The sequence below is a fragment of the Psammomys obesus genome, unplaced genomic scaffold (genome assembly GCF_907164565.1).
Source record: "Psammomys obesus unplaced genomic scaffold, mPsaObe1.curated_primary_1811, whole genome shotgun sequence".
Lineage (NCBI taxonomy): Eukaryota > Metazoa > Chordata > Mammalia > Rodentia > Muridae > Psammomys > Psammomys obesus.
In genome coordinates this window covers 1,498,810-1,526,206 of record NW_026593947.1, presented here as the reverse complement: position 1 = coordinate 1,526,206, position 27,397 = coordinate 1,498,810, and the positions used below count along the sequence as shown (strand labels likewise).

General features: G+C 44.6%; 1 protein-coding gene across 10 annotated transcripts in view; it reads left to right on the top strand.

The window, feature by feature from the left end:
• The window catches only part of Pard3 (par-3 family cell polarity regulator), a 416,186-nt gene that overhangs the window by 199,838 nt on the left and 188,951 nt on the right, over positions 1-27,397 (top strand). For 6 of the 10 annotated variants that reach the window (XM_055617584.1, XM_055617582.1, XM_055617583.1 and 3 more), the window contains exons 12-15: positions 6,337-6,525; positions 7,098-7,268; positions 19,399-19,549; positions 25,976-26,165. In XM_055617584.1, the coding sequence (XP_055473559.1) occupies positions 6,337-6,525; positions 7,098-7,268; positions 19,399-19,549; positions 25,976-26,165 (701 nt within the window). Of the gene's footprint in view, positions 1-6,336; positions 6,526-7,097; positions 7,269-19,398; positions 19,559-25,975; positions 26,166-27,397 lie in introns of all 10 variants that reach the window. The other 4 variants (XM_055617580.1, XM_055617579.1, XM_055617578.1 and 1 more) reach the window with 1 other exon arrangement.

The following is a 27,397-nucleotide window of genomic DNA, read 5'->3' as shown; positions in this document are numbered from 1 at the left end:
TGTTCCAAAGATAAACAGCTTACTTGCTAATATAGTATATTCTTTGCCCTGCCTCTTTGCCAGGGTGATCTAGTTTTAAAATAACTTTATTTACTTCTATGTTGGGGAAGAGACCTGGAAGAGGATCTTGTCAAAGGAATGTAAAAAGGGAGATGTTAATTATCTCCTATTCTACTGTATAATATGGTGAAGTTAAGAGATACGATGATATTTCAGCAATTAGGGTAACCATAGTTGTTAAATTAAAAAAAAAAAAGGTGAGGTTAAGTCAGGCCTTCTGGTCTCAAGTTTAAATACAGATGCAGCTCAGCTATGTCTGATTTAGAAGACGACCCCTAATTCACGCTGGGAACTAAGGGTGGGCTGCATTCTGTCCTGCACCAGCCTCCTAGTCTAGGGGAGTGTGGTGGTCTCTGTGATGATGTGCTGTGTAGTGGAAGAGAGCACTGACAGTTAACAGCCAAAAGTCAGGATCTCTGAATATCAAAAAGGAAATAAAAATATTCCCAAACTCAGAATGTGGGCTCTGCCTTTAATCCCAGCACTCGGGAGGCAGAAGCAAGCGGATCTGTGGGACTTCCAGGACAGCCAGGGTTTTACAGAAACTCTGTCTCAAGGCGGGGCGGGGGGTAGAAAGGAGGAAAAATTTCAAACTCCTGCAAATTGAACATTTAACAAAACAATATTCACAGTGGGTACTGTTACTGTTTGTTTCCAAAATTTGTAACTAAATAGGTAAACCAAAATTATCGGAATGTAAAGGCTTTAGGTAACATAGGTAAGAGTTGATTTTTTTTAAAAATACAGATATATAAACAAGTAGCTTGAATAAACATAAAGGTACTTTTAAATATCTCACCCTTTTAAAACTGGATGGCAAGTTTTAACAGAATCGGGAAGGACACACCGCACAGTATAGTTTAGGAAGAGCACAACACTGAGTTCTTGGCTACAGAATAACTCGGCCTGCAACAGCCGAGGAAAACCGCAGCGCTGTTACACACTGAAGATGTTAGTGACAGGAGGAAGTCACTCTACTGAAAAGACAGTCATTGTAGCAAAGGTAGTGGAAAGCTGTGTAACTTGGACTGGCAGAGTTTGGCAACTCACACACAAGCAGGCCAGCTGACACCAAGGAGCCATTCTGGAAGCACACATTTTTCCACATATGTACGGACATGTATATGTATTTACACATACATGTTTCCGTCTAAAGGTAGCATTTCAGATAAGTAATAAACTGGTTTTTCTCAGCCGTTAGTGCAGACGCCTGGTTTATTTCCTTAGTGCTGGTCTTGACCCAACATAAATGCTGAACCCACAGCCAACCATTCTCCTTCAAAGGGTCGACTCTCTCTTCACTACCTGCCCCAGGAAGTCCTACCTGGTCACGAATTTAAACCTCAAAAAGTCCTGGAAAACCTTGACCAACCAGAAAGTATGAAACTTTTGATTTACTTTGGATGAAAAAAATGCCTGACATAAAAAGCTGACACACAGGCAGCCCCCCACTTACAAAGGGTCCAAGTACCAGTTTTCAAGTTCACAAGGGGATGAAACATACAATATCCAGGCACTTGTCCCAGCTTGCCTGAGAAGTCCACAGGTGACTGGACAGTCGGAATTCCTTATTAGACACTTTACCCAAATGTAAACAGACGTGTTCTGAAGGGTTAGCTGTGGCGCTGGCTACATTGGGAATGCTGAATGCATTTCAGGCTTGCAATATTTTCAGCTTAAGAGTAGGTTTCTCTAGGTGTAGCACACTGTGAGTCAAGGGACATTTATGTTCTTATATGTCTTTATGTACATATTTATTTTTATCTTCTTATTAGTGTTATCCACAGCTATAGCTATATCCCGAAGCATTTGCAATATAAATACTGAGAGAAGGATTTGCAGCCCAGCTATGGGATGAATGACATTTTTCTGGGGCTTTGAATCTTCCTGACTTGTGTGGTTTTTGCAAAGCATAATGTGATTAAAATCCTTCATCTGCCCACACTGATTTTTGTCGAGTCTTTGCAGGATGTGGCGGTATTGGAAAGATAAACAGAGCTGACTCACTAAGGAATTGATTTGAAATTTCTTTCACTGCTTCTACTGAAATAATGACTGCTTAATGTTTTTGACGTATTTCTCTTGAAATATTTCTATTATTTGTTGTCAGTCATAGTGATAAACTTGATACCATTGTAAAAAAACGCTCAAGTTTTCTGTTGAGCTCTGTAAGTTATAATACAGCCTTCAAGGCCTCTCCTGGATCAGTTGTCTCACCTGATTTTTTTTCCCTGTACCGTCAGAATTCCAGAAAGTTCTCTTGTACCTCCTCCATTGTTCACATTTTGCTACATCCAGCATAGCTTTCACCTCTTTTCCCGCCACAGTCTCTACACCATGCTCTCTGAATAACATTTTTTTTGAACTGACAGTAAATTATTTGTGTAATTCTTTACTCCTAAATGCCTCAATGCCAAGCACGTTTTCTTATGTAACCACACTCTAGTTATGCGTGCCAGTAAGCCACTTTGGTTTTATAGTGCTCTAACTACCAACAGCAGTTTATAAAATAAGGAAGGCTGGATCTGTAGGCTGCAGTCCAAGCCAGATCATGGCGTGGTGTTTAGCCTTCATGTGTCCATAATCTTAGTCTGACCGATTCTTTGAAAACAAACCTACTATGAGAACATCTTTAATTTTTTTTAAAGAGCACATCACTTTGAGAATATGTCTTAATTTAGGTTCTTCTGATTTTTTATTTTGGATACTTTTCTGGGCAGATACTCTATGCTAATAATTATTATAACACTCCCCAGAGTGAAGTCTTTAAAAATATTTGCCATTCTTGAATTGGGAAAGAACACACTATGTTCAGATATAAGATTGTGATTTAATAAGCAGGTCTGGTGGCCCTCTTACTGGGGAGGCTAAGGCAGGATCTTTGTGCTAAGCCTTGCTTGGGGTATTATGGGGTAAAGCCAGTCTCAAGAAAAGGCGGTGCAGGGGATCTCGGCACTGAGGTTAGTTCTTAGTGCGTGCAATGCCTTGAATTCAATCCCCAATTACTACAAAAATAAACAAAAATAAACATTCTAAATAATGAAGCTCAGAAAGACGGGCTCAAATAACATGTGAATGTACATCTTTTGTCTAGTAAATTAAAAAAAAAAAAAACATTTGTGTCTCTGAAGCATGAGCTAAAATCCTTTGCTTGAAAGGGCACAGCTTCACAACAAGAAGGTAGAAAGTAGTTTCTACTGTCAGAACACAGAGCCCTGTACTAGCTCAGCTTTGTGGAGATTTTTATGTCAAAACTCAAATGGCTTTTGAAGAGGAAACTTTTAAAAGTTACTGCCAAAAACCTAATTTCTAAAAGCCGGTGTTAATTTCAGTCTTGCTCAAGAGCCAAGTGGATTAATAATGAAATGCTAATTGGGCTTACAGTCCCTCCCTTCAGTGTTCTTAATGACAAAGTCTCAAGATTCCATACAAAAACTGTAAGGCGCGGCCCCACCCCCACCCCTGCCACCCCTGCAGTTTTCATAGTAAGTGGGGGAGTGAGGCAGTGGGAAGCCCCCCACTTTGATTAGCCTTTTTCTTCATGAATTCACTCAGCTCCTTGTCTTGATTTTTCAAGTAGTTAAAAAAAAAAAAGAGAAATTTAAGCCTTTGTAAAATCATTATGGAAATGTTGAAATCCGTAAACATGAAAAAGCCAAACTGAAGCTCCAAATCTGTCAATGTGACAGTTAAGGTCCTTTGGGTTTGCGGAAAGGAAGGTAAGGGTGAGCACTTGTGTTCACTAAATTCAGCTGTGGTTCCTTGGTCTCCGCAAAGGCCTCTCAGACTCGGCCTTCTCAGTAACAGAAATACTGGTCAGCAGAGTCAAATTTGTCTCCTAATTGTTTCTCATTTCTGAGTACAGGGGACTTTGTGGCTTGGATTTATTGATGCCATTTTCTCTTTAATAGTGACATCTACCAATGTGGAATACTCTTTTAAGTATCCCTGCTTTGGTGGTTTGTAGTGCTGATAGGACCTGGGCCCTGGGACATGCTTGCTAGATCAGTGCTCCCTTGCTGAGCTCCTCCCAGCCTCCGTGTGGTGCATTTTTCTATTTACACTAAGACCACAGTAACCATTCACAGAATAATTACTTAGTGTTGTGTTTTGGCACAAATATTAAAGAAAGGACAAATGAAGTGGATGTTTGTGTTTCTGGAGCATCACGCGAGTGTAAAGACGTATCTGCACAATAAATGTGTGATGTATCAATATTTTTACAGTTATTTGACCTCGGGTTGTCTCCAACTCACTAGTTTTATTGATTTGAATTGCAGTTATTCTCTGGGAATATTGTAAAGATAAGGAAGTGGTTGCAGTGAGCTGAGAAGCCCCACTTGATGGCAAATACTTACTTCACATAGGCCATGTCCTTTAAACATTTAGTTTTCACCTTTACTGCATACTTTTCATGTTCTAAAAAGCCTGTGGTTTTATGTCATTGAGAACCTCCGGAGAGAGGGCTCAGAGGCTAAGAGCACTGGCTGCTCTTCCAGAGGTCCCGAGTTCAATTCCCAGCAACCACATGGTGGCTCACAACCATCTATAATGAGATCTGGTGCCCTCTGCTGGCCTGCAGATGTACATGCAAATAGAGCACTCATGTGGAATAAAGTGATAAATCTTAGGGGTCTGGAGAGATGGCTCAGTGGTTAAGAGCACTGTCTGCTCTTCCAAAGGATCCGGGTTCAATTCCCAGCACCCACATGGCAGCTCACAACTGTCTGTAATGCCCATTCTAAAGGATCTGACACCTTCACACTAATGCACATAAAATAAAAGTTAAATAAATTATTAAAAAAAAAAAAAAAGAACCTCCTTGTCCTTACTCGCTGTCAGGCTACTTGAAATGTTTGTGGGTGTGTGCTTTGTGGCCGGGTGTGTAGGCCAGCGGCAGCTTCTAGAGAGCCTTTCCTGAGGCCCTGCTTCATGGCCCGTGCACGCTTGCACGCCCAGATATGCACGGATGCACGCACACACACTGACACCGAATATCAGCAAATTAGAAACTGCTTTACAAGGAACCATTTTGTTAAGGGTTTAAATAGCACATTTTTTATTGTTTTTTAAAGTCACAGATAAATACTGTTTTTCTAGAAGTTAATTTAATTAAGACAAAGTACATGTGAAAGCCTCATTATTTGATTTGGGTTCTCAGAATTTTTCAAAAATTGGGTATGATGTAAAAAATCAATCCTGTTTTTATCCTCTATATTAGCTGAGTTTCGTGAGTAACCAAGAATTGTCTGAAAGCTGTCTACTTGGGGTGATAGTTCACTGTCCTGTCCTTCACGGTAATCAATTCCTTTTTGAAAGGCTAAGTGTGGATGCTACAGGGTGCTTCAAAGTTGGGAAAAGAGGAGGACCAAGTTGCAGGCCTCAGTGGGGTTGTCCGAGGCTGGTGCCCGAGGCGAGCTCTGGTTTTTCACTTCAGGTGGCAGAGGTCGAGGAGGCGGCTTTGCCTGGTGGTCTTGAGGGCCTGGGCAGCAAGCTGCCTTTCTTAGCTATTGAACTTTTTAGTACTAGGATGTGGCCTCACACCATTCTCCACTGGACTGTAAATTCAACTTTCATTTCTTCCTGCGGTAGGGAGGTGATCCAGGCTGTATATATCCTAATTGTGTTGGGTCTTACAAGGCTTCTTTTGAGCTTGACTTCAGTTAGGAAACTAAAGGGTTGTGCATAGCTGATTAATTAAACAACACTCTTGTGTGATAGTCCCCAGCTATACAGTGTGATTACAATATTATGGAATTCTCTTTCCAGTAATTATTTGGTTCTATCTTGTTTCCCAGATGTTGGTGGCTATAGCTTGGCTCTGGCCATGAACCTAAACATCTTTCCTGGCTGGCTTTGTATCACTGGGGTTTGATATTTTCTATGCATGAAAATGTACAGTGTTAGTGAATATTGAACAAACTTGTAAGGACAGTGGAAATCCTCCATGCAGAGAAGAAGAAATTATGTTTATCTTGACTTTTTAAAATTTTTTTTCCTATGTGTTTTTCTCCTGATCTATAATACAGAACAGAGCAAAGATTTTGCACACTAGCCGCAGACTTTCAGAGCCTACAAATGCTCTGTATCCGCCCTGTGCTGCTTAGAATCAGCGGTGCAGCGTGGCCTGAAGCCGCTGGCAGCCAGGCTCAGGTGTAGTCTGGAAGGACTGCTGTACCGTCCTGTTCCGAGTAGAGAGCTCATCATTCAGGCTCTCCCGTGTAATAGCTGAGAGAAAGGCATTTTCATTCCCCGTGCAATTCTTTTCCCTTGTAGAAATCTGAGGATGAGGACATTGTTCTCACGCCCGACGGGACCAGGGAGTTCCTGACTTTCGAAGTCCCACTTAACGACTCGGGGTCCGCGGGGCTTGGTGTCAGTGTCAAAGGCAACCGTTCCAAGGAGAATCATGCAGATCTGGGGATCTTCGTCAAGTCCATCATTAATGGCGGAGCTGCATCTAAAGTAAGCGCCTGTGAGCCTGGTTCAGGCTAACCTTGCTGGCTTTTCTCACCCTCGCCCTCACCCTTCTGACCTACAGGTGCTGTTAGTGACGTTTCCTTTCCTTTTAGAATCTCCAGTTGGGGGCTGGAGCCCAACCATTTGTGTCTCAATCTGATCCCCAGGCTGGAGTCTTCTTAAGCACAGGTCCTGGGCTGGGGACAGGTTTTGTTGTTCTGCCCCTGCTGGTGAGGTTGTTTACAGCTTCTAAGCCTAGGGTGAGTTTCCTAGGGTGGAGAGCAGTTTTCTGCAATTGTCCTGATCTTCATGAATCTTGTTTGCAAATAGGCTTGATGGGTGTTTCTGAGGCAAAGTTGAGTGTCGCTCACTTTGTGTTGTTTGAATTAGTATTCCATTTAGTTAACAGAGTATAGTAATGACTCAGGGTGTAAGAGACTAAAGCACACAGACGCTGAAACAGCTGATTACAATGCGATTAAAGCCCCTTCCTTTCTTTCCTTTTTTGTTGTGATTGTTTAAATCTTGGGAAGAGCGGTCTCTCTTGCAAACTTCTCACTTTCCTTGCCTTCCCCCAGGATGGAAGGCTCCGGGTGAATGACCAGCTGATCGCGGTGAACGGAGAGTCTCTGCTGGGAAAGGCCAACCAGGAGGCTATGGAGACCCTGCGGAGGTCCATGTCCACCGAGGGCAACAGACGCGGCATGATCCAGCTCATCGTGGCCAGGCGGGTCAGCAAGTGCAACGAGGTACGTGCCCTGGCAAAGCGGTCCTCGCCTCAAGGCTTGCTGACGTTTGTGAGGAGAGGATCTCTCTTAAGACTTGCCTCCTGTCAGCCAGCACAGTCTGAACTCTCTGTGGAGGATGACTGTAAACTTCTGCTCTTCCTGCTCCCGCTTCCACAGTGCTAGGATTACAAGTGTGTACCATCGTGTTTGGTTGTGCAGAATAGGGGACCAACCCCAGGCCTTCGCGCATTCTAGGTAAATGCTCTCTGAACTGAGCTACACAGTCCCAGCCTCATGCTTTCTTACCATGTGGGCAAAGTTTTTGCAAACTTGTATGAATATTCCTGTTTCAGCTGACGAGATAACAGTGTCTCAAAGCCAGCTATCGCTAGCTGTGGCTCATCTGGAAAGCAGGGCCTGCAGTCTCTCCAGTAAGCAGTGGCCTTGCGGGTGGTGCTAGCTCTACGTGGAGTGAGGGACCCAGGAAGAAAGGACTACTTGCTTTGCTTATGTGAATCAGCAGCATGTGCCTTGGCCTAATCCTGCAATGGAGAGGATTTGCCCCCCCTACCCCTGTTTTGTTGGTGGCTGGTAAAGAAATTTCTTTGTGTCCATCGCCCAAAGTGAGAGATGCTTGTTCTCTCTTACCTTTGTGGAGCCGATTCTTTAGAAAGCGCTGTTTCCCCATAGGTGTTAACTGTGAAACATGTGATAGACAGACAAAACTGGACACAGTGTGCCCATCACCCGGACATTGTTATGAACAGATAAAATCAAATGATGGTGAATGGGATTAGCAGTGACCAGAGGGCCAGGGCATCCTATTTGGAAAGGTGGGATCACTGATGTTTCTAGATGAGAAGAAAGAAATTTTCTCACAAAGTAGAGCATTGGAAAGTTAAAAATAAATGATTCATAGATCTGTCTATAAATACTAACACCTCGCAGACCGAATTCTCAATGATATAGTATCCATAGATAATGGGACAATTTCTAAAAAGGAGCATGCTGAAAATATAAGGTTGTTTGTTTGAATTTGTACTGTTGTTCTATTCACCACATTTCAAAATAAAGTAAGGTAAAACTTTATTTACTTTATAGAAACAGGAAGCCGAGCAAAAAAGCATGTGTGTAGAACTCCAGTACTCATATGTGGAGACAGAAGGTAGAGAGGAAATTCCCCTGGAAGCTTATAGGCTTGGTAGTCTGGTATATGCAGTAGTAAAAACTGAATGTGAGCCCCTGTCAAGCAAATTAGCTGGCAAAGATCTACAGTCACTCAGAGCCACATTTATGTGATGCCCTGTACTCAGACACAAATATATGTACACCACACCCACAAAAACAATAGGAAAAATACAGTAAAAAGACAAATGGTACACAATGGAATACTACTCGGCAATTAAAAACAAGGAAATCGTGAAATTTGCAGGCAAATGGATGGAACTAGAAAAGATCATCCTGAGTGAGGTATCGCAGAAGCAGAAAGACACACATGGTATATACTCACTCATAAGTGGTTATTAGACATATAATATAGGATAAACATACTAAAATTTGTACACCTAAAGAATCTAAAGAAGGAGGACCCTGTGTAAGATGATTAATCGTCACTCAGGCAAATGGGACAGACGTAGGAAGAGGGAGAAAACAGGGAACAGGACAGGAGCCTACCACAGAGGACCTCTGAAAGACTCTGCCCAGCAGGGTATAAAAGCAGAGCCAAACTTTGGGCAGAGTACAGAGAATCTTATGAAAAAAGGGGGAGATAGAAAGACCTGGAGAGGACAGGAGCTCCACAAGGAGAGCAACAGAACCAAGAAATCTGGGCCCAGGGTTTTTTTGTGAGACTGATTTCTCCAACCGAGGACCATGCATGGAAATAATAGCCCCTGGCAGATGTAGCCATGGCAGCTCAGTGTCCAAGAGGGTGCCCTAGTCAGGGTAACAGGGGCTGTCTCTGACATGAACTCAGTGGCCTGATAGACTGGGGTCAGATGGAAGGGGAGGAGGAACTCCCCTATCATTGGACTTGGAGAGGGGCATGGGAGGAGATGAGGGAAGGATGGTGGAATTGGGAGGGGCTGAGGGGAGGGGGCTAGAGCTAGGATACAAAGTGAATAAACTGTAATTAATATATATCAAAACAAAACAAAGATAAATGGCCTGTGTTCTCCACTTTAGAGCCACATCACAGTCACTTATTGGGGCCTATGTTACACTCCTATTTTGCACAGTGAGTGTCTCTGGAATCCAGTACAATCAGGTGGAAGGGAGAAACCTAATTGACTTATGCTTTGTCTTCACTGTTCTATTGCTGTCAAGGGGAACCATGACCCAGGCAGCTCTTATAAGGGAAAGCACTTTGTTGCAGGCTTAGCCATTATTGTCATGCTGAGGATGATGGTGGTGGCAGGCATGGTGCTGGAGAAGTTGAGAGGCACATCCTGATCTGCAGGCAGAGAGGGCCTGGACCTCGTGTGGCCTTTGGAAACTGCCCACCCCCAGTGACTTACCTCCTCAGGAGAGCCACACCTCCTAATCCTTCCGATCGTTTCAGAAAGTGCCACTTCCTAGGGACTAAGCTTCAAATATACGAGACTATGGAGGCGTTTTTTTATTCAAACCAACACACACTTGTGTTGTTCTTATTGGCCAAATGTAGAGTGAAATAGCCATAATTATTAAGTTAACTTCTGCAGCGAAGAACGCCATAACCTTAACGAAGAGCCTCAGAAAGGAGACACAAAGGACAGACATTTGAATGGGAAGAATTCAGATCTGATCTCGAGAGTCCCATCGTCTTCCTGAAGCCCCTCGTTACTCTGTTAGCTGTGCTGGGCGTGGTTCTGGGATCTTAGCACCTGCTGTGGCCGTGTGTTCTCGCTGACTTGCCTCTCGGCCTTCCAGTGAGGTCTTGAATGGGGGTTATTTTCAGTCAAATCAATGTTTGCTATTTTTAATCCAAGTTGTGCAAGATGCTTATGAATAGTTCTCTGGATATGTGTGTATATCAGATAGTTCCTTTAGAGAAATGAGTTTCCGATTCCTGAGGACAGTGGTCAGTTGATGGCTGTGTACTGAATATCTTCTGTCAGAAAATTCGGCAGGTGCTGTACGCACAGCAGCATCTGTTCACAAAGGTCTCCTCACCTTGGTCTCCTTAAAGTAAGGTCTGGAGGCACGAGAGCAATGCATTGGGAAGACGCCGCTGCACGAGCATGTGGCCTGAGTGTTGGTTCCTGCACCAGGGACAGAGACAGAAGGGCATATGTAGGTCCTGGAGCTCCCTCCCGGGCTATCCGGCTGGCTGAGCTCTGAGCCCCAGAGCAGTCAGATATTTTGGCTCAGAAAACAAAGCAGAGAAGCCATAGAGGATATCATGGCTGGCACACACAGACATGTGCGCACGCGCACACACATACACACACGGGCACACATACAGAATATGGAATGCTGTGGAAGATCTTTGCAATAAGGAGTGACAAAGATCATTCTGTTTCTGCAGGGTTCTAATTCCCCAAGAGTAAGGCAAACCTTCACCAGCTTGAAAATGTTTTGATAAAGGCGTTGATTTATTCCATTTTCCTATGAAAGATGTGAGTGGAGAATCCTCACTGAAATATCTGTCACATTTCCTCCTACATTTGAATTTACGTGAGTGTAGGGTGGGAGCAGCCGCAACCCCCACTGCTGACTGGAATACTCAGCTTTGCTCCACTGTCATTTCTCACCTTGTTCTTACCGTTCCTTAAGACACTGTAGCACATAGCATGTGTAAGTATGGAGAGACTATTTGTTCTGATAAGATTTAACTAAAGAGTTACACAGCCAGAAGAGCTCAGTTTGGGTTCCCGGTAGGCCCACACATGCTTTTGCCGGTGTGATGTTTCTACCACTTCAGAAAAACGTTCTGGATGAGTCAAGGGGAAGAATTGTGTAAATTATGCCACGGTAAACACTGAAGTCCCTGTAGGCCATCTTGCTGTTGTGAAGGAACCCTAACCCACCGTGATGTGCTGGTGGGTGTGTGAGCTCCTCCTCACGTACTCCTCTTGAAGTTCTAGGCTTGTATTCGTAATGTCCTCCTAGAGAAAGTGAGAACTCAGGAAGGGGGAAGCATCCGTGTTTAGCCACATGGTCCCTTTCCTCCTATTCTCGGGTGCTACGTTGTGTGTGTGTGTGGGGGGGAGGGTGTCGTTGGTACATGCGTGTAGCACACCTACGTCTTCTGCGTTATTTTTGAGGCACAGTCTCTCACTGAAACCCGAGTGCACCGATTTGGCTAGAATCATGGGCTCTCTACCTGACCGGCCCTCCCCAGCACTGCGGTTTACCGAAAGTACTGCTGCAGCTTGGTTTTATGCGGGTGCGGAGGCTTTGGCCCTCCCTTGCGTGCAGCAGACACTATACACCGACATCTTTTCTCCTCACCCATACTTATGATGCTTGCCGAGCACCCATGAGGCCCTGGGAAGCACTTAGCCATCTCCTCTCCATGTAGACAACCTGCCTAAAATTGACAAGCCCTTGTGTTTGACCCACCACTAGTTGCCGTTTTAAGCCTGTGTTCTACTGTGCTCCTTCCTCAGCATACAAAGCCCTGCCGAGGAGCACTCTGGTCTGTTTGTCTTGATCTTTGGGATCTAACCTTAACCCTTACTCTTCTGCCCCACATAGTGCCTGTTGCTCTGTCTGCGAACCTCAGGCTCTTCCCAGGGCGGTCCTCTCCACGTGTGCTCCCAAGCTGATGCTTGTTTCCAAGCACGCTCCTCCCCTGCAGAGTCGGTCCACAAAACCCCGACATTTTCCTTGAAGTCATGTCGTCTTCTCTAAATAGCACAGTCTAATAGCCCTTTTCTCCCGTTTGCATCTGTTTGTCGTCATAGATGAGAGAAGATTGTTTGTAGGTGGACCTGTGTAGATTGTTTGTAGGCTTGGTGCTCTTCCAGATAAGGGCTAGCGTGTCCCTGGGGGTCTGTAGGCGTTCCTGGAACACACTTCCAGGGGTTCTGTGTAGTGCTGAACCTCCTAAGCGTGTGCTCTGCTAACAAGTGCTTCCTGTGATGGAGTTTGGAGATGATGTAGTCCCTGCATGTCTCCTGAGCACTGGAAGTGTATCTTCAGAGACTGGACTTCCCTCAACCTCTGAAACCTCTTCTGTATCTGGTGCTTTTGCCCTCTGAAGCTCTCTCCTTAGCCCATTCTTGCTTCTCTCGGCTGGCCTGACCCAGATATGCCGTGTCCCCTGTGGCCTGCTAGGGCAGCTCTAGAGACTCTTCTTCTACAGACACTTCTCTAGCTCTGAAGCAAATCGTCTCTTCAGTGCTCTGGGGTAGATGTCTAGCCATGTCACCTGGCCCCCAGGGTCCGGCCATTGTGGAGTCTGGGCCCCAGTGCTGTCTGTATTTTTTCACCCACAGGTGCTGCTCACTCCTTAAGCCTCTTTACTTTGAATCCATCTGCTTCTATCTAGTTTCTCAAATAGCCTTTCTGTTTCAGAATTCTCTCTTCACTATGTTTTCAAAACCCCTTTATTCCTGAAAGATAGTGGCATCTTTTTAGAAACTATGCCTTATCTGCATTCACTCTTTTTAAGAAGACAGATTTGGTTTTTTCTTTACTTTTTCTTTTAAACATCATGATATTCTTTTCTCCCTCCCTTCCTCACTTCCTTCCTTCCTTCCTTCCCTCCCTTCCTCCCACCCTTCTTTCCTTCCTTCCGATTTGGAATGCATCAAAGTAGATAAAATTGATATTATTTACCCCAAGGGAGAAATTTAGGGGACTGGCACCCTTGTCTGATGCTGAAAATAAGCTATGTATGAGAATCAGACTGATTTTAAATATTTGAAGGAAATGGGTATTTGTGGTAATTGCTGTAATTCAACATAGTTATTTTAGTCTGTCTGTTAGAAGCAATTTTATATAAACCCTTGGTTTAGCCTAAGTATGAAGAGCTGCTAGGTGAGCTGGTGTCGTAGTCCTCGTGTGAGGGGATTTAGATGTCAAGGACTGCTTCAAAATGAACTCTTTCTCTAGATTTAATCCTCTTAGAATTAGAAAGCTATGTAGGATAGAAAAGGGCCTGAGGAATAATTCCTGGTTCTTGACCTGTGTTTTATGGGATGGATTCGGATAGGTCAATGAAGTGAGGGGTGGAGGCAGGGCCTGTGGCCAGCAGAGCGACGGTCATTCCGAAGTAAGGTCCCTACCATCCCACATGGGATCTGACTGGCTCTGTCGTTACCCAGTGATATGGAGAAGAACATGGGATCCTTATGTGAGCTGCTGGTTCTACAAAAGGCCCAGCAGGCCACTAGCTTATCCTAACTATTAAGATTCTCGCTGTCACCACCTAATGGCATGAAAGAAACACAATTGACGTTGAGCCCCATAACTCTCCCTAAAGTGCTTATCAGCACCACGTGGCCAGCCCTGACGTCATATACATAGAAGTAACATAGAATGGACTGAGCAGGTTGTATCTATACACTTCACAATCATCACATTTTCTTAAAGACCATGTCTTTCTGAGGGTGAGGAGGGAGGAAAGGGGAAATTCATATGATTACATTTTAATAAAAAATGTTTAAAGATGTGTTGATTCATGTATTTTATATGTATATGGGTGCTGTCTTCACGCATGCTGGAATAGGGAATCAAATCCCATTACAGATGGTTGTGAGCCACCATGTGGCTGCTGGAAATTGAGCTCAAGACTTCAAACACTGACATGATCTTAACCACTGAGCCATCTCTCCAAGCCCTCAAAAAAAAATTAGAAGCCAAAACCTCTCCATCGGATCTGAAGCATACTGTTTATTATTCACTTCAGGTTTACCAACCCTTGGGATATGAATATTTTCCACAGTTGACCTATGATCTGGCAGATGTAGCACCACGCTGGGCCACTTCCAGACGACTTGATCTGCTCTTTGCAGTAGGCCCTGACTTACCCACTTCTTATTCAGCCGATCATTTAGCCAGTGCCTGCTTTATGACAAAGAACTGAAAGCGAAAATGAAATTTCGGCTAGTAGAGATCTCCCAGCTGCATGTTCGCATCTGTTTGGGGCTAGCTGAGAAGGGGGGAAGGTTAAGGCTATGTGGACCCTAGCCTTCCTACATTTCAGGCAGAGGTGGTGGTTGCAGGGGTTCGTTCTTTTGCTTCACTAATGCAGTCTTAGGAAAAGACAAGGAAACACACACACGAACACACATCAGAAATTGTTAGCTTCCTTATAAGAAGTTAAGAGTTTTTAACTTTTTATAAGAAGGTATTCTAAGTATTTAATAAAAAGTATAATCATTGGATAATATCCAGCAGATTATTATTAAAAAGCACGTTACCATCATTTCTAAAAGCAGTATATCATCTGAATATCTTTTTGAAAACATATTTATACCGTTTTGCATTTTTCTATTACTTTCAACCTTTGTACCTGTAAATAAAGTTAAAATAGTCACCAGCGCCTTTATTATTGAGCCGGCTTGTTAGTTCCTTTCCATAGTGACCACAAAGAACAGTAAATTCCTGGTTAGTGAGTCCTACAGAATGGGCTGTGTGCTCGTGTGTTCTCAGCAGAGAGAAAGTCTGTTCTAGAGGTCAGGGGAGGGTCGTCCCCGTTCTCAGCCTCGTTGGGTGAGACGGCAGATTTCTGCCTTTTGACCAGGTGAAGTGGTTTGAGAATGCAGCTGTGCTTACACACGGGCTTTTCTAATTTTATTAGTTTTAAAAAATTGTACAGTTTTGTTTACTTTTTATCTTAGTGGGTTCATTAAGTATTAAGCTAAGATTTAAAGGCTGTTGGGCCATACCACTCCTAGGCATATATCCAAAAGAGGCTCAAGTACACAAAAAGGACATTTGCTCAACCATGTTTGTAGCAGCTTTATTTGTAATAGCCAGAAGCTGGAAACAACCCAGATGCCCCTCAACTGAAGAATGGATGCAGAAATTGTGGTACATCTATACAATGGAATATTACTCGGCAATGAAAAATAAGGAAATGAAATTTGCAGGTAAATGGTGGGACCTGGAAAGGATCATCCTGAGTGAGTTGTCCCAGAAGCATATAAACATAAAACATAGGATAAGCCCACTAAAATCTGTACATCTAAAGAAAGTAAGCAAAAGAGAGGACCCTAACTAAAATGCTCAATCCCCATCCTGAAAGGCAAAGAGGATGGACATCAGAAGAAGAAGAAAACGGGAAACAACCTAGGAACCTGCTACAGAGGGCCTCTGAAAGCCAGAAGAAGAAAACAGGAAACAACCTAGGAATCTGCCACAGAGGGCCTCTGAAAGCCTCTGCCCTGCAGACTATCAAAGCAGAGGGCCAACTATTGGGCAGAGTGAATGGAATTTTATGTAAGAAGTGGGAAATAGCAAGAGCTGGGGAGGACAGGAACTCCATAAGGAGAGCAACAAAACAAGAAAATTTGGACACAGGGAACTTCCCAGAGACTCATACTCCAACCAAGGACTATTCATAGAGATAACCTAGAACCCCTGCACAGATGTAGCCCATGGCAGTTCGGTGTCCAAGTGGGTTACATAGTAATGGGAAGAGGGACTGCCTCTGACATAATCTGATTGGCCTGCTCTTTGATCACTTCCCCCTGAGGGGGGAGCAGCCTTACCAGGCCACAGTAGAGGACAATGCAGCCACTTTTGATGAGAACTGATAGACTAAGATCAGAAAGGAGAGGAGGACCTCCCCTATCAGTGGACTTGGGGAGTGGCATGCATGCAGAAAGGGGAGGGAGGGTGGGATCAGGAGGGGAGGAGGGGCTTATGGGTGGATACAAAATTAATAAAATGTAATTAATAAAAATTAAAAAAAATCTTAAAATAAAATTCTCACTCTCCAGTTGCTTCATGATTGAAGGAAAAAAAAAATAAAGGCTGTCGGGCATGAGCTAGTAGAAAGTACTCTTCAGGGTGCCTGCTGCTCTCCTCCAGGGTGCCTGGCCAGTGGACCACCTGATAAACTCTGCTTTTGTTTCCTTGCATTAAAAAAAAAAAAAAAAAAAAAATTTAACCAAAGTGTTTTCCAATCCGCTTCCTAAAAACACTTCTTTGGTCCTGGCGCTTGGGAGGCAGTAGCAGGCAGATCTCTTTAGTTCAGGGGCAGCCTGCTCTACAGAGCAAGCTGCAGAACAGACAGCACTACACCGAGAAACCCTATCTCAAAAAAACCAAACCCCCTATCCCAGCCTGACCCACCCCCTAAAAAACCCCTAGAGAAATGCCAGCTGTGGCCCCAGCCTGGGGAGGCAAAGACAGGCCTCTGAGCTTGAGGCTACAGAGTGAGTTGCAGGCCAGCTAGGACCAACAGTGAAGCCCTGTCTCAAAAACAAAACAAAACCAGGAGAAAGCTGGAGAAATTAAAAGGTGTTCTAAATTCTGTTAAATATTTATGTAGTAGATTATTGATGGCTTTATTTAAATCTGTCTTTTCATATGTAAATTAGACACAGTTGAGGTGAGGATGTTTACGTGTGCCTCCTTACCGAACATGCATCTTGAGTGATTTTTCTCTACAAAACCTGCTCATTCTTTATAATGGAATTTTATTTCACTTAATATAACCTTAAAATATTCCCTTAGCAGACTTAATTTTTAGAGGTTTTATTCCATTGGAAAATCGCAGAATTGTACTAAGGAGCTACATTTGTTTTTGAAAGCAAATGCAAAGATTTTTTTGTCACCTGGTAAAATACCCTATAGAAAGCAGAATTTGTTTCTGGAGACTAATGTGGCAAATGTCTTTAGTGTATATTATCGTTTAAAGTATCAAGGTTTTTTGGTTTTGTTTCAAATTCATCTTTGTGCGGCTGGTGGACCCAGGGAGCCTAGGTCATGCTCTGCATGCATCCCTCAGCTACTGGCTACACAGCAACTTAAATGGTCCGCTTTAAAAAAGCCCACTTGTCTTTAAAGGTACAGGGCACGAGGCTTTTTTGTTTTTCCTTTCCGAGGTATCTTAGAATATCTTAGGTATCATGCTCCTTAAGGCAGCATTCTTTTATGTCTTTTTATCAGAGACCTAAATGTTTTACTTGTCAGGAAAGCTGTCCGCTATAATCTGCAGTTTCAAGAGAAAACTAATAAAACAAACCCTGATTTCACAGTTTAAACCTTATTAGTTTAATTCACCATACTGCAAGTTTAGTATTCAGTCCCTGGTGGTAATTGTGTTAACCCTTCAAGGCGTTCCACCTCTCTGCTGCTTCTCAAACTTGGGTCTGTAGGTTAGAGCTTCATTAAGTGTCTCATTATATAAATGCAGGGTAGTTTCTAACAGAACCAATAATCTGCTCAGGGAAAGGCAGCACCTCAGCACGGCTTCCTGTGAGAATAGGGCAGCCTGCTCAATGGAGGGCGGCACCACAGCACAGCTTCCTGTGAGAATGGGGCAGCCTTCTCTGGGAAAGGCGGCACCTCAGCACAGCTTCCTGTGTGAATGGGGCAGTTTGCTCAGAAGGTAGCACAGCAGCACAGCTTCCTGTGTGAACAGGACGACCTGCTCAGGGAAGGCAGCTTCCTGTGTGAATGGGGCAGCCTCTCTGCTTGACTGAAGAACTTGCTCATCTGATGTGTTGCCTGGCTCTGTACCAGTAGCACCATCCCAAGGACCCAAGGCCGCCACTTGGGTCCTTATGGTGCAGGACCCTTCAAGTAAAATGCTTGTCCTTCCCAGCGTCCACACCTTCTGGCTGTTGCTATGGAGAAGACGTGGATGGCACAGCTGTGATGTGGAGGACTGCATAGATTTTTAACCCACAACTGTAGAGATCTTTGTTTTTAAGAAAAGACAAACTTGTTTTTGAGACAGAACGTCATTGTTTGGCCCTAACTGGTCTTCAATTCAGTATGTAGAGTTCAGGCTGGCCTCAGTCTCAGAGAACTGCCTGTTTTCACACCTCCTGTGCTGCGGTCACACCTGGCCATTTCTCCAGGATTTTCTTTGGGGGTAGGGTTTCTCTGTGTAGCCCTGTCTGTCCTGAAGCTTGCTGATAAGGCCCTGGGCTCAGTGTCCTCTAGCACTGATAAGCTGAGTGCAGTAATGCACACCTGTCATCTCGACCCTTGAAGCTGGTAGATCATAAGTTCAAGGTTACCCTCTGCTACAAAGTGAGTTTGAGGCCAGCCTTGTAGACTAGCACTGAACAAACTGAGCCGCACTCCCAGCCCTTGGCCTGCTTCTTCTTACTCAGTTAATAGACTTCGTGAATTTGCTCACATCATTGTGTGGTTGATCAAGATGCTTGGTCCAAAGCCTGGGAGATCTTTCAGGAATAGCACACTTGAGTGTTAGTGCCGTGATTTGGACTCCTAGAACACACCTAAAGTCTGGAGAGTGTGGTGGCTGCCCATTTTGTTAGAACTCTTGAAGTGTAAGGCAGGGATCCCTTGAGCAAGAAGGAAGGCAGTGAGCAAGCTCCGGGTTGGTTGGAGGGCTACCAAGGAAGCTTCCCCATGCGTGAGCACTAGAACATGTGAACCTACACACATTCAAAACCCATGCATGTACATGCACAGTATACATAGATATGCAAAAAACTATGATTCTTTTATGCTCTTCTAGTTACGTGCTTTAAGTGTTTTTCAGTTTTTGCCTCAGACTTGGAGATTGCCTCACAGTTACACAAAGAGCCTTAGTTTCTACAGAATTTAGATTCGGTGTGTTGCTAAAGACACCTAAACTATATGGAGGAGTCAAACCTGTCTGTGCCCCATAGGTACACAACCAACCAAACTCCAGGGTCTGTGGACAAAGCCTGCCTTCCGCAGAGCAACAGGTAGCAGAAATTCTATGTGAAACTATCTTGTCTTGACCTCAGCACATGCTTAGCATCAAACTGAAAAAAATAAACAACAAGGTGAAACTTTAAAGAAATCCCTTAATGTACATCTTTTCCTCCTGTGGCTGAAATATGCCAGCCTGGCAGGAGGTGCCGAGGAAGGAGCCAGTGAAAGCTGGTCATTAGGCCAAGCTGACAGAACAAATTATTTTGGTATAGGTTGAAAAGTTCTAGTTCATTTGAGGCCTGGTTGGGTGCAAGCCTTAGAAAGTTGTTATGCAGGCCCCATGCTGCTCACCAGCCTCCAAGATTCACTGTCCCTGTCCCTTTCTCCGTAGCTGCGGTCTCCGGGAAGCCCTGCTGCACCTGAGCTGCCCATCGACACAGAGCTGGACGACAGGGAGCGCAGGATCTCACACTCGCTCTACAGCGGGATCGAGGGGCTGGACGAGTCGCCCGGCAGGAACGCCGCACTCAGCAGAATAATGGGTGAGTCAGGTAAAGCTCGCCTGTCTCATCTTGCATCCATGCTCACCCTGGTTCCTGGGGTGGGAGTGGGGCGCGGGGATGAGTGCAGTGTTGCTGTAAAGGAGGCCCGTGTTTCCGAGAGAGAAGAGAACAGGCTTATTATGGTCATGCAGGAAACACGGATGTGAGCAGAGTGCCTCCGTGCCCTGAGTGGTTGAGTAAGCTTCACTTCCTCAAAGTGTGATGAGGACAGAAGGGAAAAGCGCATGAAAGGAATATTCTCAGTAATCAAAGTATCCTTGGCTTGTTGAGAATAGTAAGTAAGCTGTATTTGAACAAATGGCAAGGGACGAGGAAACAGCTCAGGTGGTCGAATCCTTGCTGTGTGTCCACACAGAGTGGAGAGCTTCAGAGAAGTGATGGCCAAGGCTGGCACACGTGAGTGCATGCACGCACATGTGAATGTATGCCCGTACACACATGCTCTCACACGTACACACACACACACACACACACACACACACACACACACACAGCACATATGCACACCAACTTTAGAAACGGAATCTGAAAGTTGTCACTGTTGGTAGCGCTGCTTAGACACAGATGAAAAATACATGATTACGTGAAGTATTCATTATTTGGTGGCATTCAATAAAATCTGTCACATTTCTGCTTTATCAAAGCCTTAGTCTTGCCATCCATGGTAGCTCATACCTTTAATTTCAGCACTGGGATAGAAAGCAGTGATGAATCTCTAAATTTGAGGCCACTTTGTTCCAGACAGCCAGAGCTGTCTTTACATCAACAATAGCAGTAAAAGCTCAGCTTTATTTAAATCCTCAGCCAATCTTGTGTGCGGTTTTTTAATCTGCCCCGTGCTGCCTCCTGGGTCCCTGGGATACAGTGACCACACACTCCTGCTGTAGCTCGGTCTTCTCCTAACAGACCCCGGAGAGGCTGGGTTCACAGACCCGCTCATCTGGGGTTAACCTGAGATAGCTTTCAAACTCAAGGTATAAAAAGGACTTTTGACATGAAGCACTCAGATTTATGACTGATTCTGCAATTCTCTGACGTAAAACCCTAAATTTAATTGCGTTTTGAGATCTGATAATGAGTTCCCATCGTGATGCATCATTGACACAGAGCTGGTGAACTCGCTGGGCATTAATGGGAAGCTTGTGTGGGCACGGTGTGAGCTAGCAGACGTGCTTTTAGGAACTGCCTCGTCCATCAGAGAGCGCTCTACTGAGCACTGTAGAAAAATGCAATCTGTCTAGCAGCATGACCTCTGCGGTTTCCTATCATTTTTTTCTTCCTCCTCATGTAGCTTCCCCCCCTTGGAGAATTGCTAAACTCTCAGTTTCTTGTCTTTGTTGCACTTTACGAATATTTTCTAACTTTACGTGTGGTGTGAGAGAAGCCTCCTGGCTCTTGGTTTGAGCCCCGTCTAGTGTAACGGGCCCTGATTCTAGCTTCTAGTTTGGCATGTGCCTGTTGGTTACCACTCTTCACTGCTGGTGGCTTATCCACGCTTTCCTGTAAAGCGTCTCTGCCCAATTCTCATCTGCTGACAGACTTTCAGAGCCCTGAGAAAGAATGTGTGCATGTGTCCCTGGATCTGTGTACAGACGAAGTGACACGCTGTAACTTCCCCTCTGTTATAGGAACATAGGATTTGCCACACTGATCAGCCCATTGGTACACCAGCTCCTGTAACCTGCATCCTGCCTCCAACCCCTGGTTCTTCAGAGGAAGGCGAAAACCTAACACTCAGACACATACCAGCCCCCACCCTGAGTTCACTAGTGATTTGTTGAACTGTGTATCAAGGGTTGAGGAGCACGCTGTTTTCTCCATTTTCTGTAACCCACGTTTGTTAGTTCTGACTTTGTTAGTCCTTGTCAGCGGGTAATTTGGTCTGCAGTGTTTCCCCCCCTCTGTTAGGTATGTAATGAACTCACGGAGACTCCCCTCACAGGCCGGCTCCTCCTGCCATGTTGGGTGTTGCTCTGCATGTGTACTGGGACTCATGGTCTGGGGATGACGTCATACTCAGCAGCCCAAGTTTTTACATTCGAGAATCTTTAGGGAAGGGGTATTGGGGATTGAATCCAGGGCTGCTTAATGACTTCATTTGTCCATGTCCTTAAGACATGTTTTATATGCTGTACTGGAAACTAGGAGCCCCTTGCGGCTGTACCTGGAGAAATATATAAACTTAATTCAATTAATCTTGCTGTTTACAAACTTCAGAGCTGTTATGCTCTTTTTCCGTCCTTACTCTAGAATTGTTGGCCTTAAGAACTGCATGCTATTGGTGAAGTTAGATACTGCCAAAAGAAAAAAATAAAGTTACTTTGCTACTGGTGGCGAAACAACTCCTAATGTCCACGCCCTGCATTGTCGGCATCGGGTGCCGCTCTGTGTCAGGAGCGGACCCTTCTCAGCCGGGTCTACCGCCAGGTCACGACTGTCTGCTGCGTCTTTAACCTCCCTCCCGTGTGGGCCATCATTTCATAGGAGAGAAAGGGAAGTGCTGAAATTCCTTATCGCACAAAGGAGTGATTAATTTTATGTGATCAAGGCAATTTTTCACAAAGAACATGCTTTGTACATTTGACTGAAGGAATTAAGGCCTGTGGTCATTTATTGAATGGGTATATAGCCCAGGAGAGAGACTTCAGAAATGTGCACCCGAAAAGAAACGCCATTTCTAAATGGAAGGATGTCAAATGTTCTCAGTGACACTGCTTCACTGAACAGATAAAAGAAATGGGTCCCCAATCTATGCTGATTTTTCCTTGGTTTTGGTTTTGGTTATTTCCTGTTTCTAAAAGTACCCCTCTTGGGGAATGCCAAGATCTCGTGGTAAGTTTTAGTGACACACATTGACTAAAAGGCACAGGTGTGTCCTGGACAAGGTGCCTGGTCCCTTGATCTGCCCAGGGAAAAGGGAATTTAAGACAGTTGCTGGCCACACGCCACATGCTCCACATGCTCCACCCTGCTCTCGTGTTCAGGGAGCTACAGATCGCTGGACAGTGGCTTATTCTGTTTCTGAACCACAGTTTGAATGTGGTTTTCTGGGGCGGGGGAGGGGGGTCAGTTTCTCTTTATAACAGCTGCTTCATTTCTATCACTTTTGGATGGATCAGTCAGAAATGTGACCAGAGGCCAGAATTAACCAGGGTCATCTTTTTTGGCTGGATTCCCACTGCCACTGATGTTAAACTGTGAGTCTCTTTCTTGTATTAGAAAGCAACTCATAAGGGCTGGGACTCTCGCTAAAGGCGCTTGCCTAGCATAGTGCCCTGCTCCCAGCCCTACAAAAATAGCTTAAACAAGTAAAGAAAGACCAGTAAGTAAACGTACAGGTAGGTATGTAGCTCTGACCACAAGGCTCCCTTCCTGAGTCTACTTAGGGTTTCCTCTTTGAAAAGCCTAGAAAGACCTTTTCTACCATGTTAATAACAACAGTGACATAATAGACACAGTTTACCAACATGCTTACTCCATAAATGCACCACGAATTCCTGCTTGGGAGCAGAAAACATTATTTTTTAAGGTGTTTGGTTGCATAATTCTGTTTAAAGCGATTTTATTTTGAGCTGAAATTTTATTTCATTTTACTATTTATCTCAGTGGTTTCTATATTCATACTTTTATGGTGAGTTTAAATAATTATGTTCAGAGTATTTTCGTTTTGTTAAAAATTTGACAGAAAACTGAGACATTAATGTTGTTTTGTAACTCTCGTATTGCTGATAGTGTTCGTTTCACTTATTCCTGATATCATGCATTGTGTTGCATTCCTTGTAAATTCATCAATGAATAAATGTTTAGTAAATAATCATCTTGTATGTTATTGTTTCCCTCTCTAAGATCCAGGGTGTTCAATATTGATGGAAATGGTTGGGGCTGGGGAGAATTTAGCTGTTAAAAACTGAAGCCACCTTGAGCATGGTTCATAGGATTCTTGCCTGTGATGCATGGCAGGCTAAGAGATGTGTCTAAAGGCTAAAGAGGTCCTGGTGTATCTCAGAGGAACATGTAGCTTTGAACTGTAGATGATTGCTGCCTGTGCTGGTTTCTCGACCCAGATCTGGAATACTTCCTCCTCACAAGCAAGCTAAGAGAAGGGGGGTAGTCCTACTCAAAACCTTACAGAATGTTAGACTGGAGAGCATTGCAAGAGAGACTTCTTGTTAGTGTGTGTGTGTATGTGTGAGAGAGAGAGGCAGACAGACAGAGTCAGACAGAGACAACAGATGATGAGATTCTGTGTCGTGTACAGTAATGTTTCTGCACAAAACACACACACTCTCTCTCTCTCTCACACACACACACACACACACACTCTGATTGTATGATCCAGTTAATGTTCTATATTTCTTATTAGGCTTTCACTTAGAATTAATGTGCCAATGCAAGGGGTTGCATGTTTCAATTTAAAAGCTATGCAATATTTTCTTATTTAAATCATCCCTGGATGAGGACTTGGTATTTAGTAATGTGGCTTATTTTGCCTCTCCAGTCAGTAGAAGTCTGGCTTTATGAATTCAATATGGTCATTTGGGAGACAAAATATGTCTTAAAGAGAAGCATTTCTTTGGTCAATAATGGTAAACTTTATTACCATGGACAGGTTTCTGTTCTAATGTTCTATAGCTTGAGTGGAAAGAAACGGGTGATTTGAAATCAAGACACAGAAATGATTGCTTTTGATTTACTTTTGTGTCATAAGCATTCATAAGAAGCTGCCAGTTCCACAGTTTGTCAAAATGAACATTTGAATCAAAGTAGGAAGTCTTCCTAGCTAATATACTGAACAGAGGCTTTAATGAGCATGCATGGCTTCTGTAACAGACCACTCAATGCTACGTAGTGGTGCATTTGTAATTTCTGCCAAGTTTCTTTGTAAGAACTGAAAGACATATAGAAACTTAACGGTTTTCTGTTTCTTTACCGAATCAGCCAGAGAAAGATAAAACTGCCTTAAACTTAATCTCTCCAGTTTATCTGTGCTTATCCAGTAGCTAATAAATGCTCAGTTTTAAACCTAGATCTAAGACTAATATAAAAATGCTAATACGTGGTTGCTGAACTGTTTTTGCAAACTATTTTGAAGGGAAAGAGCACCTTGAGCAAATGGCGGTGAGGTGTGAGAAGGCTCAGCAGACTTGGTGTCCTGGGCACCGACAGGGACAGTTGGCTGAAGTGCTCTGGGCCTTAGATGTAGTGGGGAGTATTTGTCATCCTGTGACATAGACAGGAGATTGTCGTGGCTCCTTGCTTGCTTGGGAACACACTCGGTTGTGTCTTGTCATATGGTGGTTGTCCTGTGACTGCAGCCCCTTAAAAGATATGCACCTGGACCAAAATTTCATCAGCATATCCTTGCTCAGAAAACAAATGGAAAGATTTTGGAAAGGAGCTTCAAGAAGTAGAGGGGTTTGGTATAAGGACACAGTTCATACTCCAGCATAACCTGTGGGGACTTGGGGACTTGAAACATAATTTTATTCCAAGAAAGGTTATGATATGGGAATGCCACGCAGGACTATGAACCATAACAAGTTTTGCTGAAAGAATGTGAAGAAAGGACAGGAGATACTTTTAGCCTTTCATAACTGAATAAGCAGACTTGACACCCCTCTTCCCAGGGAAGGCCCCAGAGCCTCAAGAAACACATCTGGACCTATGCTCAGCTCATCACATCGAGGTCATTCTCATTTCAATGTTATTCTCCCTGGCTTGTATGCCAGGCTTTGTCAAGTGTCACCTGAATTCATCATGGGTTGAGCTTGTTGCCAGTCTTTGTGATAAATGTCATTTCTCCTAGTTGGAAATTCACAGCCATCATTCCAAATCTAGCTCCAATAACTTTTGTTGACCTTCTGATGCCCACGTCTGTCTGTCATTCGCCTGGATGAATACAGTGGCACAGTCCTCACACTGAGGTGCTCTGCTGGGGCTTTTCCGCCTTCATTAGGCTGTAACTCGGTATAAGATAGCGCCCCCTAGCACTTCTCTAGCCTGGAGTCGTTGCCTGATGAGTGCCTAGATAGAGGATTGCTGTAGGTTTGTAAGGTTTCCCTCCAGATTTCCTCCTGAAACTTCCCAGAGCCCTCTCCTACCTACGAAGCTCTATGTTCTGTTCACAGTAAGCCATTTTGGAGGTAATCCTTGTCTTTGGGGAACTTAAGGCAGAGAAGTCCCGTGTCAGTCACATGCTGTGTGGCCGTGCTGCGGAAGCAGTCGTGTGGACCCAAGGTTTGTGTTTGTGGCAGTGCTCGACGAGAAATAAATACCCTGATTTATCTCGTCCCATCATTTAGAGCAGGTGTGTCAAGACCCAGGGCTTTCTTTGTGTAGTAAAAAGTGAAAATGAACAGGCATGGTGCCTCCATTGACATCCAGAATTTCTTTCCTACTGGCCAGGTAAATGCCAGCTGTCGCCTACCGTGAACATGCCACATGATGACTCTGTCATGATCGAGGATGACAGGCTGCCCGTGCTCCCTCCACACCTCTCCGACCAGTCCTCTTCCAGCTCCCACGATGACGTGGGCTTCGTGATGACAGAGGCTGGCACGTGGGCCAAGGTTGCCATCAGTGATCCAGCTGACTGGTGAGTGAGCGCCTGGGTCTGGAGAGGTTCCTAAACGGCTCTAACCGCTAGATTACAACTTAGTAGTTAATGTGCTTGGGCACGAGAGGAGACTTACTGTTTGTTGTTGGTTTGTTTGAGGAGTATATGCATGTCACAGGTGTTGGCCCGTGCTGCCCTGTGAGTGTACATTGTGGAAGCCATAGGCATGTGTCTAAATTAGGGTTTCTCCTGCTGTGATGAAACACTATGACCAAAAGCAACTTGGAGGGGAAAGGGTTTATTTGACCTTTTCCTCCACATCACTGTTTATTATGAAGGATGTCAGGGCAGAAACTCGGACAGGGCAGGAACCCTGAGGAGGCAGAGGCCGGCAAGGAGGGTGCTGCTCCTACTGCCTTGCTCCCCATGGCTTGCTCAGCTGCTTTCTCATAGGACCACCAGCCCAGGGATGGCCCCACCCACAGTGGGCGGAGTTGTTCCCCCTCATCAACTCGCATATTAAGAAAATGTCCTACAGGCTTGCCTACAGCCAGATATTATGGGAGCATTTTCCCAGGTACGGTTCCCTCCCCTCACATGGCTCTGCTTTCTATCACGTTGACAAGGAAGCTAGCCAACACAGTTGGCATCAGGTGCTGGTGCTGCTCACCTTTATATGAAATCACTCACTGGTCCTGGAGCATGCTAGTGGCCGAGGCTGCTGCTCAGCACCTAGGCTGCGTGCTGGAAACCGAAAACTGAATCCTCACGTGTGCAGGAAGCACTCTGCACACCTCCCCATCCCCAGCTTCTTTCTCTGGTGTCACAGCTCTGTCCGTCAGGCTGCGAGCTGCTTCTGACAGACAGGGAGACTGCGTGGGTACTCTCCTAAGTTTGTTTTGCTCTTTTGTGACGCAGCCTTTGATGCCATTCACCAGGTGTGGTCCTCACGGGTCACCCTGTTTTTAGTCTCCACACTTGGTAGAAAAGCTTGTTATCACACAAAGCGCATCTCACTGGGTGTGCTGTCGCCCCCCACCTGTGTCACCTTAGCTGCTAGGCTGGACGTGCCGAGGACAGGCATTTTTGTGTAACATTTCCATGGTGATCTTAACAAGGTAAAACATTGCTGGACTCCCTCTCCTCCCTCCTCTGCTCCCCTCTGCCCCCCTCCTTGTATGAGCTCAGGAAAACGTGCTTAATATATTTGCTGACTCTGCAGATGTTCTCTTGAAAGCGCTTAACCTGCTGTGGGGCACTTGAAAAGTTCA